At 38.3% G+C, this 14,952-nt stretch overlaps 2 protein-coding genes and 1 long non-coding RNA gene across 5 annotated transcripts in view; 2 read left to right on the top strand and 1 right to left on the bottom strand.

Annotated features, from left to right (window-relative positions):
- naa25 (N-alpha-acetyltransferase 25, NatB auxiliary subunit) overlaps positions 1-14,952 on the bottom strand; it is a 154,492-nt gene that overhangs the window by 79,489 nt on the left and 60,051 nt on the right. The gene's annotated exons all lie outside the window — the stretch shown is intronic.
- LOC144210488 (uncharacterized) overlaps positions 1-14,952 on the top strand; it is a 120,034-nt gene that overhangs the window by 79,491 nt on the left and 25,591 nt on the right. The gene's annotated exons all lie outside the window — the stretch shown is intronic.
- LOC144210954 (transmembrane protein 132C-like) overlaps positions 1-14,952 on the top strand; it is a 96,992-nt gene that overhangs the window by 71,121 nt on the left and 10,919 nt on the right. Inside the window, exon 4 of the mRNA XM_077737927.1 lies at positions 9,653-9,796. Within this exon, the coding sequence (XP_077594053.1) occupies positions 9,653-9,796 (144 nt within the window). The remainder of the gene's footprint in view (positions 1-9,652; positions 9,797-14,952) is intronic.

Genomic DNA, 14,952 nt, shown 5'->3' with positions numbered 1-14,952 from the left:
TGTCCTGTCAAAAGTCAGTTTGTAACTACATGAAGGTTTTGGGTTTTTTCAATGAAAAAATCAGCTGGTTTTCAGCGAGACTTTGTAGGTGAAGAGGTAGGGCTTTTTGCTTGTCTGTCCAGACTCACATGTCTTGTGCATACTGCCTCTAGAGAATCCATAAAACATCTTTATTTCATTCATTCATCCATTTTCCATACCACTTGTGCTTATAAGGGTCACAGGGGGTGCTTGAGCCAATCCCAGCCAACTATGGGCACAAGGCCGGCGACACCCTGAATTGGTGGACAGCCAATCGCAGGGCACAAGGAGATGGACATCCATTTACACTCTCACTCATACCCAGGGGATATTTAGAGTGTTCAAACAGCCCACCCTTCATGTTTTTGGCATGTGAGAGGAAACTGGATTCCCCGGAATTTTCCCATTCAAGCCCAAGGAGAACATGCAAACTCACCACATGAAGGTCCGGACCTGATATTGAACCCTCAATCTCAGAACTTTGGGGTCAATGTGCTAACCACTCGTCCAGCATGCGAGTAATTCTTGAGTGCTGTCTCTGGATTAACCCATCGTAAATGGTAGCTATGGAAGAAGCTATTTTTTGCATGCAGGCCGGCATCCTCTAATTGCAAATTCTTTAATTCTCTCAAGTGGACAGAAGAAGCTACAGAACAGTAACACAAATTAAAACAACAAAAAGAGAGAACATTTAGACAATACAGACCAGTCTGGGACTCCCTCTATGTCTGCGTTTCAGTGGCATTGGAGAAAGAGACCGCTCCAAATTACATCAACTTTTAAGACTAGTATGTGCAAATGAATCAGTGGGTGTCCCTCAAAACATGTCCTGTAGAAAGCCTTACCAAAAGGGATGAGTTAAGAACAAAACATGCAATCTTCCCTTGCCTATCTCAACAATCTGAAACAAAGCAAACATTCCTTCCTTTTGGGGCCCTCCTACCTAATTTCATTAGTTATGTAAGAAAAAGTAAATAAATCATGTTTTACCTCCACAGGCAACAAAGAATTGTAAATTCCACACACTTCCTGACTACAATCTAAATAATAGATAAATGACCTATCTTCAGATAGACATTATTCTAAAGCAATGAAAGAATGAATGTGATTATAAGAAATATCTATATTCATAACACACATTTGCATAAATAAAGTGTAGGTGAATTTCCACAAATACTGGTATTACGAATTGGATTTTCTCAACAGCAAAAGGTTTTTTTCTCTCACCTTGGAAGGAAGATAAAATCCCTGCCTAATTATAATTAATTGGTTGGAAAAATTCAAATTGATGTAATTCTTACGGTAAAGGAGAGCAGATTGAAAAACAAAAAAGATTCATTAATAAATAAACAATATTAATATTGAAGTTCCACAGAGGCAATATACTGAAGCATGCAGTTCTGATTGAATTGACTTTAATTCTAGTACGTTCACAAATTTGAGCTCAAAGCTTCAGTTCCCACTTGTGTGGAGTTTGCATGATCTCTGTGGATGCCCTCCAGGTACTCTGGATTCCTCCCACATCGCAAAAACATGCATACTGGGATTATTGGGAAGCTCCCGATTATCCGTAGCTATCACCGGTTGTTTGTCTTCTTGTGGCCTACGATTGGCTGCCAACCAATTCAGGGTGTCCCCTGCCTAATGCCCACAATTGGCTGGGATAGGCTCCAGCACCCCCTTGCGCCCATGAGGATAAACGGTATGGAAAACGAACACATGGACGTAAATTTGTTCTCTTGGTCAACATTAACAGCTGTCTGAAGATCTAGCTCCGACTCCTGGCGAAAGCTATTTTTACTACAATTTTGCAGCCATTTTACCTTAAACCATGTTTTAGTGCTTCTCATGTGTTTTAAAAAAAAGTCAAAAATGTACCATTGATTTGTGAAATGGGCTATTGAGTCTTGTTGAAGAAGGAAAACGAAACACCTTGGCACGTCACCAGATTAATCTGGAATCGTGAACTTCTTTAAATAGTGTTTGCAGAGACGGGCACACATGCAAAACTTAACCTGCGATAGCGATGGGCACACAAACCGTATGACGCAGAACTTGACCTTTGGTGATAAATGTTAATGAGAAACTGGACTGGCAACCACTTGGTAAGCAGGCTTCTCTCTTAACGTGATTCGAGTAATGTATGCCGATCAAATCTTTCACTAACCAGAATTATTTTACAAGTGTATTTGATCGATTATTACCTACAGCTGATGCATACATATATAGCAGTAAATCAGAAAGGATTTTCAAGCCGAAATGTACTTGAATACTGGAATGGTGTAGGAAAATGATTTGTGGGTTATTATGACCCAATTTTTCAGCTAATCTAAGTTTAACTTTTACAAACACACTGAACTGAAAAGGAATAATAATAACACATGCACACAAAAAAGAAAACTGTTAATCTAAAATCCTCTGACCCACCTCCAAATCCCATAACATCAAATAGGATCATCGTATCCTAAATGTAGGCCACTAAACTGATCATGTTCTTTATTTTATATTTATTTTATTCTCTCTCTTTTTTTTTTTACATTTTCCACCCATTGGAATAGAGACAAGCTAAGTGTGTTTCACCGTCACACCCTTGGGTGTCATCATCCCAATGGACTGACCCCTTTGATTTTCATAACCCACAAATGCACGGCTCACATGCTTCACTTACATGCATGCACGCATTCGTTTACATATGTATCTGCATACACAAAGAGTTCCTCGTCACCTCCGTCCAAATCCAATTTTTTGGAAGATAATGCTTGTTTTTGGTTAAGGTTTAACCTCTATTATTTTCAAAATGTTCTCGTTGCCAGGTTTCAGAGTTATATTGGCAATTAATTGTTCATTAAAAAAACATTATTAATTGCTACTAGAGATGTCCCAAATGTGATTATATGATCGGAAATCGAGACCCAGTCATGTAATCTTCAGAGAATGAGACAAAAATATTATTATGATCATTCAATCACTACAAGCTCCCTCGTCAAAGCGGTTTGGACGTCTTTTGCTACCAACAGCAGTGAAACATAATCACACAATGCCAGCCTCTAAATTTGAAATGGAAATGACAAATGTAATTGTCAATAGTAGTGAAAGGGTTAAAGGCCTTAAACAACAAAATAATCCTGAGTTATATTACAAAAAAAATACGTATATACCACTATCCAATATATTTATACTTGTGAAACAAATTCTGCGCGACAAAAAGAATGTCCAGAGACAATAAAAAAATATTGCAAAACTACGTTTTACACTATATATTTACACCAAATTTGCAGATGAAAGACAGCACAAAATTCAAGAAAGTCACAATCAAGAGAGCACAATTTATCACATTGGACTGTTTTGACCTATGAGAACCAAATATTTTAGCATAATTTGTTCACAACCTTGTTTTGTTCTGAATGACTGATTTGTATTTTTTTGGTCCCTTCATTCAAATAGGCCGTGAAAGACATTTCAATGTACTGTATAGTGAAATTAAAAGAATTAAAGACTAAATAAGGTAATTAAAGCAACATGAAGGAGGGCAGACAAAATAGTTAGGGAAGCAAGAGGGAGCACACTATCTGGTCTGCTTGCTTCAATCTTTCAGTGTTAACATTGTCTATAGTTTTACTACATTGCTACTCACCAGCACTTTTAGCTCTGATAATGGCAAGAAAAAAAACCTAATTCAAAAAATATGCTCTTTATCTCATCATCTGGCTCTATCAACTACTAGAAATACTCCCCGCCTACAACAACTAATTGAGTTTGAGTGTCTCTAACACAAAACAGGCATGTACTATTTAATAGGACGCACGTCCAGTCTTGTTTATTCATTTATCCTTACCACCGTCGTATAAATATCTGAAATTATGATTATTTTCAATATTAAATAGAGAGAGCAGCCCAGCGATTGAGTGGTTAGCATGTCAGCTTCTTAGTTCTGAAAACATGGTTCAAAGCCAGGTTGGTTCAGATGTGTGGAGTTTTTGCACATTACAAAAAACATCCATATATATATATGGGTATCCAAGCAATGAAGGCCATTTTCACACCAGGAAAGTCCATAGTTCACTTTTTTATGTACAGACCAAAATACATTTGGTCTTCATTGGTACTGTTTCTTTTCACATTGCAATTGTCCAAGCGTTCAATCATTAGACAAATTTGTCTGGGCGGGGCAATGCGCCAGAATGCAGTAGTAAACAATCACCGTACTCTAGTTTGTGGCGTCCGTGCTCATATTGATAGCAAGCATTTGGCCAATCAGGAGATATTAATGCAACATGAATTTAACTTTGTGTAAATGTCTAGAAGACATTCCGTCTTTTCATTTTTCCATGTGGAACCCTGAATTTTCTTAGTGGATGTAGTGCTAACCAAACAACATTTCCCATAATGTTTGTGGCTATGGAAGCCCGTTTAAATAGGTGTATGATTTTAGCTTTGATCTGAACCACCTCCAGGCATAAAGCAAAAGCGAATTCACGATTCTCTCAAAGGTGACCTGAGACCAATTCTATTGCAAGTTCTCAGATCGGCTGTTTAGTTCGCACCATAGTTCGCTGGTTTGTATTCACACCAGCCGAATAGGTGTATACCACTAACTTGTTAGGTTGGCCTGGGTCAAACGGCGTGTGTGAATACACCTTTGGATGCTTGATATCACAGGCTGAGGTGTTAACATCTAACGCTGTTTTGTGCAGCAAAGCTTTTGAACACAATCCTGGTTTCAATTCATCTGGTTTGTTGATAAGAAAAATAAATGTCTCCTTTTCACCAAGGTATGTGTGTTTAAATTAGCCTGTGTGTGAAAAGCTAAACTTCTTCTTTCAATGCCCCGCTCTGACATAGGTAGGTTACGCGAATTTGTCTTATAGTCTTGTTGTTACCCCAAAAAAAACATCAAAATGTGTGTATCAAAGCAATTAAATGACCATTTTCCTTTAGAAATGCCTGTGAAAGAACACAGTTTGTGGATGAATTGGCTGTGACTAATCATAAAGCAGTTATCCCCTTCATCCATCTCTACCTTTGTTTGAGTCTGCCTGTGACGCAGTAACAAAAAGTGGTTTTCTTTGTGACAAAGCAGATACCGAAGCAATTGTTCTTACTTCCATTTATCTCTCGGAAAGGGCAGCTCAATGCAGTGGCCCCATTCTGTGCCTGTGTGTTAACTTTTTATCAGATATAGACATGGACTGTGGTGTGTCTGTGGATGTTTGAGGGTCGTGAAGATATCTGTTTTTCCCTGTTCTCCAGTGTGGGTTTGGTGTAATGATCTCCCTTTTTATGGTTCTCTGTACAGAGAAGCATTAACCTTACATTGATCCTCCTTGTGGGATCTTGCTGTGTCCCAAAAAGGACATTCAGTTATGGATTTTAATTATTATTTTGACCAAATCACGATTATCAATTTACATGTAGGTCTACTACTTACCTAGGTCTACAATGTCTTGTGTTTCTTGTGTCTGTCTTGATACTGCAAGAGATTTCCCGAATACGGAATTAAATAAAGTTTTAATCTTATTTAAATGTCACTGACATTGGCAATCTTGCAGTGAACTTCATACATGCATTTTGTGCAACTCCAGTCATCTTCTAAGATGTTGTTCGGCCCTTTAGTTGTCCAAGCAATTGTTTGATTCATCTCGCATCACTTTGAGATGAATCTGATAACGAATGTCTCAGACCTCTCCTAATGACAAACAATTTTACATTTATCATTAGAAGAATTCTGCTTTCCAATAAATCCGTTACTAGCCTTTTTTATTTTCAGCATTAAAGAAAAAAATGCACAACAACAATCAGAGCAAATCATTGTAAAGCTTTTTTCAGTCTGAAATGCGTATCAAAGACATGTGCGCAACACACACACAGAAATCTCCTTTATCCTTTGGAATTTTATTTGCATTCTGGATATTTGGTCTGTCTTTGACTTCATACATTATTGTTTGTATTCAATTTTTCTTTCTCATTGTGGACAGTACATTAATATTAATGTGCAATGTTATTTCATTCAGTGTGTGTAAAAGCTTGCCTGGGAGGAAGGTGACTTGTCAATTTACTACATAGGCAGATGCCGTCCAAGTTTGTCATCATCGAGAGAACTCTCACTTCGGACAAGCTGTTCTTGTGTGTAAATACTGATCACACTGATGCAGGTTGTCATGGAATTAATCATTTAACTCCATGTGCTGATGCATGTGAAAAGAGGACCTCCCATCAAAAGTGATTTACCGAGTACGGGATGAATAAAGTTTAATCTAATCTAATTTAATCTAATATAATCTAATTACCTCCACCCTCACTTCCCATTAATCATATCAATGATACCAATCCTATTATGACTTGCAAATATGAGAAAATGAATCATGATAGTCTTTCAATGGTTTTAGCAACTTTCTTTATTCAAATAAACTGACTTGTCAATTTCAAATTTTGGGGGTATTTTGGGCTGCAGCATTATTGCAGCTGTTATCTGTATCAGGGTATATTCCTCGGAAAAGGCCAGACTTCTATCTAGGATTAAACTAGTTATTTTTAGGAATCTGTCACACCATCTTAAGAGTCCCACAACACGTCCTTTGACACTACCATTCATCCATAAATCTTCTGTACCATTTATCCCCACAGCGGTGGCAAAACCGCCAACCACTCCTGATCACAACCAAATCCCCAATGAATGGGAATCAAACGTATATTGCCCACACCACAGCCAAGCGGAAGAACCACTGTATCGTCAAGTTCCCTCAGCACTATCAAAATAATAAAAAATAGAGGGCAAATTAGAATATCAGAGATTAACTACCAATCATTCATAGGTAGGGTCAATTTAGTGTTCAACCAGCTAGTATAGCATACATGTTTTTTGGATATAGGAAAAACTGGAGTACACAAACCCAAACCTCTCAGACACTGGGACACCATGCAAACACCTTACGTGAAGTTCGTAATCCACAAGGGTCGACCTCTTGATATCAGAACTGTGAGGCAGTCTTGCTAACCATTGGATCACTGTGCCGCCTGAAAAAAAAATATTTAATCCAAAACCACTCAACAGTGCAGTGGTTCTTTCGTCTGACTTTGTTGCGGGCAGTCTGAGTTTCCGCTGAGTGGCGATATGACTAAGAACAAGAATCGTTCGCCGTTCCATTGTAACCTGCGATTGACTGGCAACCAATTTGGGGTGTTGGCTGGGATGGGCTTCAGCACCCACTGTGACCCTTGTCTATATAAATGCTACAGGAGATGACAAAAAAAAAGTTTAATTCAAGTTCCTGAGGATATTGCTTAAATGAAAGTTCTGTCTGAAATAATGTAATTCTATAATGCAACATAGTGTGATCTGACACTAATCTTACAAAGGAAAAAAGAACATACATATGCATATAAATAGTCATAAAATAAGCTGCTAGCCACTTAAGTAATGGATGGTAAAAACACGTTTTTAAGATAACTACAACCAAACTCTAAGAAAAAGATAAAAAACTGGATGCTGGTGGTCAGACAGGGAAAGAGAAAAAAAAACCAAGTTGCCCTTGAGTATCAGCTGCTATATCCTTAATGCAGGTGTTTCTGGTTTTGTTCTTTTTGGTTGGGGAGGCATTCTTTATTTACTCGCAAAGTATAACTTTATGCATACAAAAAGTAAGTTTTAAACATGTCCAACACACCAAAAACTTTAGACCACTTGACTCATGTAAAAAGTCAGCTAACCGCTCTGACTCCAGGGTTAGTTGAAACAGCACTTGGGCTCTTTAGATGATCAGCACCCCCTTGTAGTTCTTTGCCAAAGTATGTGAATCGATGATTACTTTGCTGTGGGTAAGGTGGATAAGGCTTTGAAAAAAGGAGGCCAGACGGCAATCAGTCGCCCTCGCTGTTCTCTACGCCAACAAGGTTGATCTCATCTGTCAGGAATGTGAGCAACACGAGTTATTATCGCCTGTGTCACCTGGATACCATCAAAGACACCAGATTGACCGCAGAGGATTCGAAGAGTTATGTCATTAGCACAAATTAATGTTGAGCTTCTCTTCTCACGTCTGTGTCTTTCGCAGCTGCCGAACAAGTGCAAACTCAAATTATTTTATAAAAAAAAGGAGCTCGGCATTGATAAATGACATTTTTGTTTGACGAAAAGAAATTACTTAAAAAAAGAATGCTTTTTTTCTTTCAGTTCTTTTTCATCTCCGTCTCAAATCTTTTCCATCTTCAAAAACACCAAAGGAAGTCTTGTAGCAATTATGCGTGTCAACTCTGAAAATAGCATTTTTTTGGATTGTTTTAATTATTTTATTTAAATTTTTTTAAAACTTGTAAAGGTTTGCCTTCATAAGAAAATACTGTGTGTAACCTTGAGGACATTTAAACATCAACCTAAGGAAAATGTATAATAACTACTTGACTAATACACTGTGGCAATTACAAAGACTGAAACCACCATCTTTGTTCAGAGCTTTGTATATTTTCTCTGGGTTTTTATCTTTACAAAACAAAGCTGAAACATGGGAGAGATGTGTGACAGCTCTATTGATTGAAATTGTATGTATGTATTCAGGTAATCAGGTACTGACTACACTACCTGATGACAAATAATACTGCACTATTAGAGAAAATTATGCCTATAAATGCAAAATAACTCTTTTGTCCTATACCTCATTTCATGTTCTTTTCTTTATGGATGATGGCACTATTACGGCATCATTCATTGTATTCTACATATATATATATATATATATATATATATATATATATATATATATATATATATATATATATATATATATATATATATAGAAATATGTAGATATGTATAAAACTCAGCGTTTTCGATGACGTGAGTAAATTGTAAAATGGCTAAATAAAGTACAACTCAGTTTTGCTTCCGTTGCCTTTTAAAAAATGTTTTTAGCTTGTGGGTGTAGCGTGTATGTTTAAGCTAGTGTATGTTTTGCCATGCCTGGCTGCGTCTTTTTTAATGGTGCGTCCTTTGTGTGTGTCAAATACAGAAATAGCACTCGTTACTGACACTGCGGCTTAAAATGCGATGCGCCGTATAGTCGTGAAAATACGGTATGTATAAATGCAGTGCTCTTGCATCTTCTAACTATAAATGTAACTGGAATTGCAAAATTTGCTTTAACTTTTCAATCTCTTGACTCTTAGCTTGTACTTTGCCATTATCCCATGAGTCATTATTAGCATGCTGCCTGCAATAGTACATAAGATATTGCCAAATTTCCAGGGAAACTTCAATTTTCAATCCCATTAGACACACAAAACAGCGAGTGCAGAAAAAGACAAGCTTGATCAGTGGTCTCAAACCGGTCCTCAAAGGGCCGCAGTGGGTGCAGGTTTTCATTCCAACTCAACAAGGATACCTTTTGCAAGTGCAATCAGTTGATTAGAGTCAGGTGCTACTTATTTTAACGACACCTGATTGGTTAAAATGTCTGCACTGGATCGGTTGGAACAAAAACCAGGACCCACTGCGGCCCTATGTGGAACCGGTTTGAGATCACTGAGCTAGATTGTACCATTAAAGAGACATATCCAAATGTTTCAGTGCCTTCTGGACTCATGTTTCACATGAATTGGTCATTTTGTTTTTAACCTGGTGAACTTGTTTGTTTTCTAGGGTAAAGCTTAATGATGGAGTGGCGTTTCTGGGGGCCAGAGCCAGTAATCCAGTATTATGGACGGTCAGTCAGGATGTCAGAAGCGAAGGTCACCGAGTTGTCACCTTGCACTGCCGAAGGAAGGAGAACGGCTTCAGTCAAAGGTACGCCTTCCTGACTTCTTTTGCCTCATAAATCGATATAAGCTAGAGATATTCAAATGCCAATACTGCTTCAACTTGTGAGCATGGCTCAGCATAAACTCATTGGCCTTCTGTAATGTTTAAAATATAATGTATTAAAGACAGTATCACTGAGTTTGCAGAAACAGTGCTCACAGTTTTTGCTGTGGATTCAGGCTGATTGGACACTATAAATTGACCCCTGGGTATGAGTGTAGGCCTGAATGGTTGTTTGTCTCCTTGTGATTGGCTGGCCACCAATTTAGCATTTATTTTATATTGCCGCCGCACAAGATATACGCCACATTTCTCATTTCATATAGGTGGGTGCGGCGGGATTGAAATAAATGCAGAAACCATGGTGTGAGAGCCTGTTTTCAAGTATTCCAAAGCTTTGGAAAACTCAAGAAAATGCCCATACGTAATGGCCCGGACGACATACACGTTGAATGAAGCCCTGACTTCTGCCATGCTTTTTATCCCCTGTCTTCCGCTTGCGAGTTTCAGCATGAATTCTACAACTTTATAAATAAGATTAAAAAACACGATAAACTGCGGCCGCGAATCTTGAAGCTAAAATGTGGTGAAGAATCAAAGTACATCTATGTCAGTGCAGCACATATGCAATCATCAAAAAGAAGTCTGCACATTTATTATATTGTTTTCCTCAATTTTCCAAAGTCTCTGCGTTCATCTTTTGTGAATATTTTGATCAAGAAGGACCCGTGGGAGTTCAAATAAATGGAATGAATAATATTTCTATCTCAAACACATTCCAAGACTGCATAGTTGCATTCAAGAGCAGTGGACCTTTTGACAAGACTATTACAGATAAAATTGATGTATTTTTATATAGTTATATATAAGTTTAGAACTCAGTTGGACACCATTAAAACCTTGAAAATAAAGTATTGCTCATATTTGAAATACTTTCAAATAATGAACATTACAGCATTTTTAAAATCCTACTGCAGTCAAATCTCATCACAATACCACCCGTCGGGACCGAGCAAAAGTGGCATAGTAGCGAGAGTAGCATAGTAAGGAAGTTTTAAAAAAAAAAAATGTTTTTTGTAAAAGAAAAATGGCTTTATTTTCTCATACTATCCATCAGCTCATTCTAAATTGATTTCACTCACCCACAATGGGATCACAAAAAGGAAAAAGAGGAACGGAATGTACTGTATGACAGAAAGTGAGCAATATTTAATCTATGAAGCTAATTTTTCACTTGACCTACGCTTAACACCAGATCATCGCTGCGTGTTGTGCTAGGTCAGTCCACACAATTAAGAATGTAGTGCTGACTTTGGACTCCTATGCAGATTAGGTATGATGTTTTAACACAAAATCTTTTACCGGGCTGATTAGAAGAAATAGCTGACAATAATTGCATTCTTCTTGCTGCGAATGCCCTTCACATTGGTTCTCTTAAATTCGACGCCCCATTTCTTGCTTTTCTCCCTGGCTTGTTTGGACTGATTCGACTCCTTCTTCGCTTCATCGATTATCTCCTTGTCCTGCAGCGTAAAGTCGGTTCTCTTGCGTTTCTGAGCTGACATTGGGGGCTAAATTTGAAAAATAAATGAATTCGAAAATACAACACACACACAATAGTGGCATGGTAGAGAGATTATGGGGTAGGATAGTACATTTATTTTGTATTGAATTTTGTTGGGACCGAGCAAAAGTGGCATAATAGCGAGAGTGGCATAGTAACGAGGTTTCACTGTAAAAATATGTTGTCCAAAGTTAGTCATATTTACACTGTCGGTTTTGGACAGAGCAGCTGTATCATTAGCGTTTCATTTAGGTAACGCCTCTGACTGCTCCTCGGGGCTTATTAAGATTTGCAGAAATTGGCTGCGCGTTTATGAGAGTGAGTGCTATGCTAGAAGAATGTTGAGGGCTCGCATGTTTTTCATCTTCCCAGATTTGGTTCTGAAAATTGAAAAGTGAAGATCTTCATAACAATTTTGAGGGCTCACAGATTTGCCAAAGTAAATGTCTGTAGGAGATCAGAGGCAACTAAATCTGGACTAAGTCCCACAAGTGCTCAAGCACGGAGTTGAGTTCTGTTGTCCGACTAGAACAAACAAGTGAACAAATAGTATGCTCTTGCATGTTTATGGCCCAAAATGCTGTAGCGTCACGATGCAGGCTGCCACAAACAAACACCCCGCTGTGTGGCAAGACAGGTTTCCTGTTGTGAGAAAGTTATAGAACAGATTAACTGGAACGATTGGCAAGCACTCAACAACAACCAGACAGGGACAAGCATGTAAACAAGACAGACCATCTTTTACAAACTACATTCCCTAATGCATTTTGTTTTGTGTTGGGATGTTGAATTAGGTTTCATTTTTATTATTGTTAGTGAAAATTGTTTTAATTGTTAGTCAAAACCTCAGAATTTAGGAAAATGTCTGGCGGCCAAACCTGGTCCGCAATATCGTTTTTTGGTTGTAAGTAAATCATGTATGTTTTTTTTCTTGTTTTATGATCAAATTCAGATGAAAATTATAGATGTACACTAATCCCTCATTTTTCACAGCCATGTCTGGCCATGTCTGCGATAATCAAAAAATGCGAAGTAGGATCACCCATATTATTGCTACATACCATACTACTATGTTTTTGCGCCTATGTACAAGTAAATACACAAGTACAATTATCAAGAAGTGTACAGTCATACCTTGAGATATGAGCTTAAAACGGGTCGGGACCGAGCTCGTATGTCGATTTACTCGTATCTCAAATCAAAATTTTCTATAGAAACGAACTAAATTACCATCTTCCACTCCCACCTTTGTGGCACTGAATGCCTTGAAAATACGTATTGCATGACCATAAAGACAGCTTTACACCATTGAGTATCGTCACTAATTTTTGGGGGTCTATCAAGCAAAACACCTTGTAGAGTAAAACCTTATGAATATGGAGAATCACATTTTGGATACTAAATCATTTATATATACTTAAGCTCCGTCTCTTGTTTTAGGTGTGTTATTCATTCATCTCTTGTATGAGTCTTGTGTATCTTAGGGTAAAACACATTTAAATATTTCTGCTTTTGCTTTGCAAAACTTAAAATCCACTAACTTGCCATGAAATCCTATTGGAAACAGTTATGTTAATATTCTAATGCCCCCCCCCCCCCACCTATTTTTCATCATGTTGCCAAGATGTTTTCATATGTATACAGGTAAATAATTAAACAGGTGTCCATTCATTTACTTTTAACACTTGTCAGGGTTGCGGGATGCTGGCGCCTATCCCAGCTGACTTCAGGCGCAAGGCGGAGTACACAGTCGTATGGCACACATCCATACACAAAACCATTTACACACATAATCATACTGCCACCAAGTGGGAATTTATCCCTCGCTGCCTCCACCAAAGTCAGTTCACCACTACACCATTGGGTGGCCACGAAACATTTGTATTATTCAGTATTATAAACAGATTTTTTTTTAATATGAAAAGAATGTATTTCAACCCAGAAAAATCTGAGCCCAAATCATTCATGGCCATTGGTTAAATAGTCGCAAAGTGGTCGCAGTTGATGTGGGTTATGTTTACCTGTACAGGAATGAACTGTGAAGTATGAATGTAAACCTGACATGAACATTTCAAAAAATTATTGCATTTGACCAATCTTTAGCTACTAGCTTTTAACGCACCAAAGAATATGCTCTCAATCTGAATGTCTCAGTGAATAAACACAGTTACCCTGTTTAATCATTTTGTTTCTCATGAGGTGGTTACAATAGCATACGGCCATAGTGTGCGTGTTTATTCATCATTCATTTATCTTCGATACCACGTATCCTCGTAAGGGTTGAGGGGGTTTGCCGGAGCCTATCCCAGATTATATCGGTGAAAGCCAGAGTAGTAAACCATAGGGCACACAAAAAGACCCGACAACCATCCGTGCTCACAATCATAACGCTCCCCACACCGAAGTTAGGCAAGTGAACCTCTTCACCACGAGGCGGCGAGTTGTGCATGTTTATGTTGTGGAATCATTATCATCACTCATCCATCCTGCTTCAATCTACTTTCCTCTTCCTCCACATCAAATACAAACCCATTACTTTTTGGCCTCTGGTGTAAAAATCCCGCCTTTGAATACATTTTTGTTTTCACATACGAATGCATCACTACTTGCAGTGCTGTCAGACTTCACTAGATAATGGAATTACATCCTACAAATTTTCGATTCATGTATAATTTAGTGGCCCGCCCAGCGGCTGAGTGGTTAGTGTCTCGGCCTCACAGTTCTGGGTTCCTAGGTTAGATCCCAGGTTCGTCCTCCTGTGTGGAGTTAGCATGTTCTCACTGGGTTTTCTTCGGGTCTTTTTCACATTCCATAAACTTGCATAGTGGAACACACTAAATTGCGCCTGGGTATGAGTGTGAGCGTGAACGGTTGTCCATCTCCTCGTGCCTTACGACTAGCTGGCGACCAATTCATGCCCAAAGTCAGCTGGGAAAGGCTCCATCATCACTCGTGACCCTTGTGAGGATAAGTAGTGCAGAAAATCTATCTTTGCAAAATATAAGTGTAAATCAAATCAAGAATGTGTAAAGCAAGCCATAGAAAATATGCATTGTATGTTTAGGTGTCTTTAAGGTTGCTTTATTTCATGCCGGTGACTAATTAGGAACTGCAGTCATTGACAGAACAATGATGAGTGAAAATTGAACAAGAAAAGAGTTCGATACGCAGTCCTCCTCAGTTTTACAGTGAGGGCAGAGAGACTTGCTCTCTTCCTTCTGATTGCGCCAAGGGTAACTCAAACTGCAAATGAATGCGTCGCAATCAATGACTTCACCGAGCAGGACTGGCCGGGCTGATTTTACAGCTCAAGTTGAATCAAAGGTCCATTTGGTCCAGTCAGATGCAGATCACGGGAAATACTCGCAGCTCTTCATGCACTCATCATTAATTGCCTTACTGGTGTTCCTATATAGCTTTAAAATCTTTTTATTATTATTTATTGTTTAGTCTGTCATTAGGCTACCTGTCTATATCCACACACACCCTTTCAGTGTTGAAAGAGTAAAGAGTTATTTTTTCAGTAAACTAAAAAAGTTCAGATTCAGCATCAAAATGAATGTAATGTGCAATGAAT

Source organism: Stigmatopora nigra, chromosome 17 (genome assembly GCF_051989575.1).
Source record: "Stigmatopora nigra isolate UIUO_SnigA chromosome 17, RoL_Snig_1.1, whole genome shotgun sequence".
NCBI lineage: Eukaryota > Metazoa > Chordata > Actinopteri > Syngnathiformes > Syngnathidae > Stigmatopora > Stigmatopora nigra.
The sequence above is the reverse complement of the archived record's forward strand: the minus strand, read 5'-3'. Positions and strand labels throughout refer to the sequence as shown.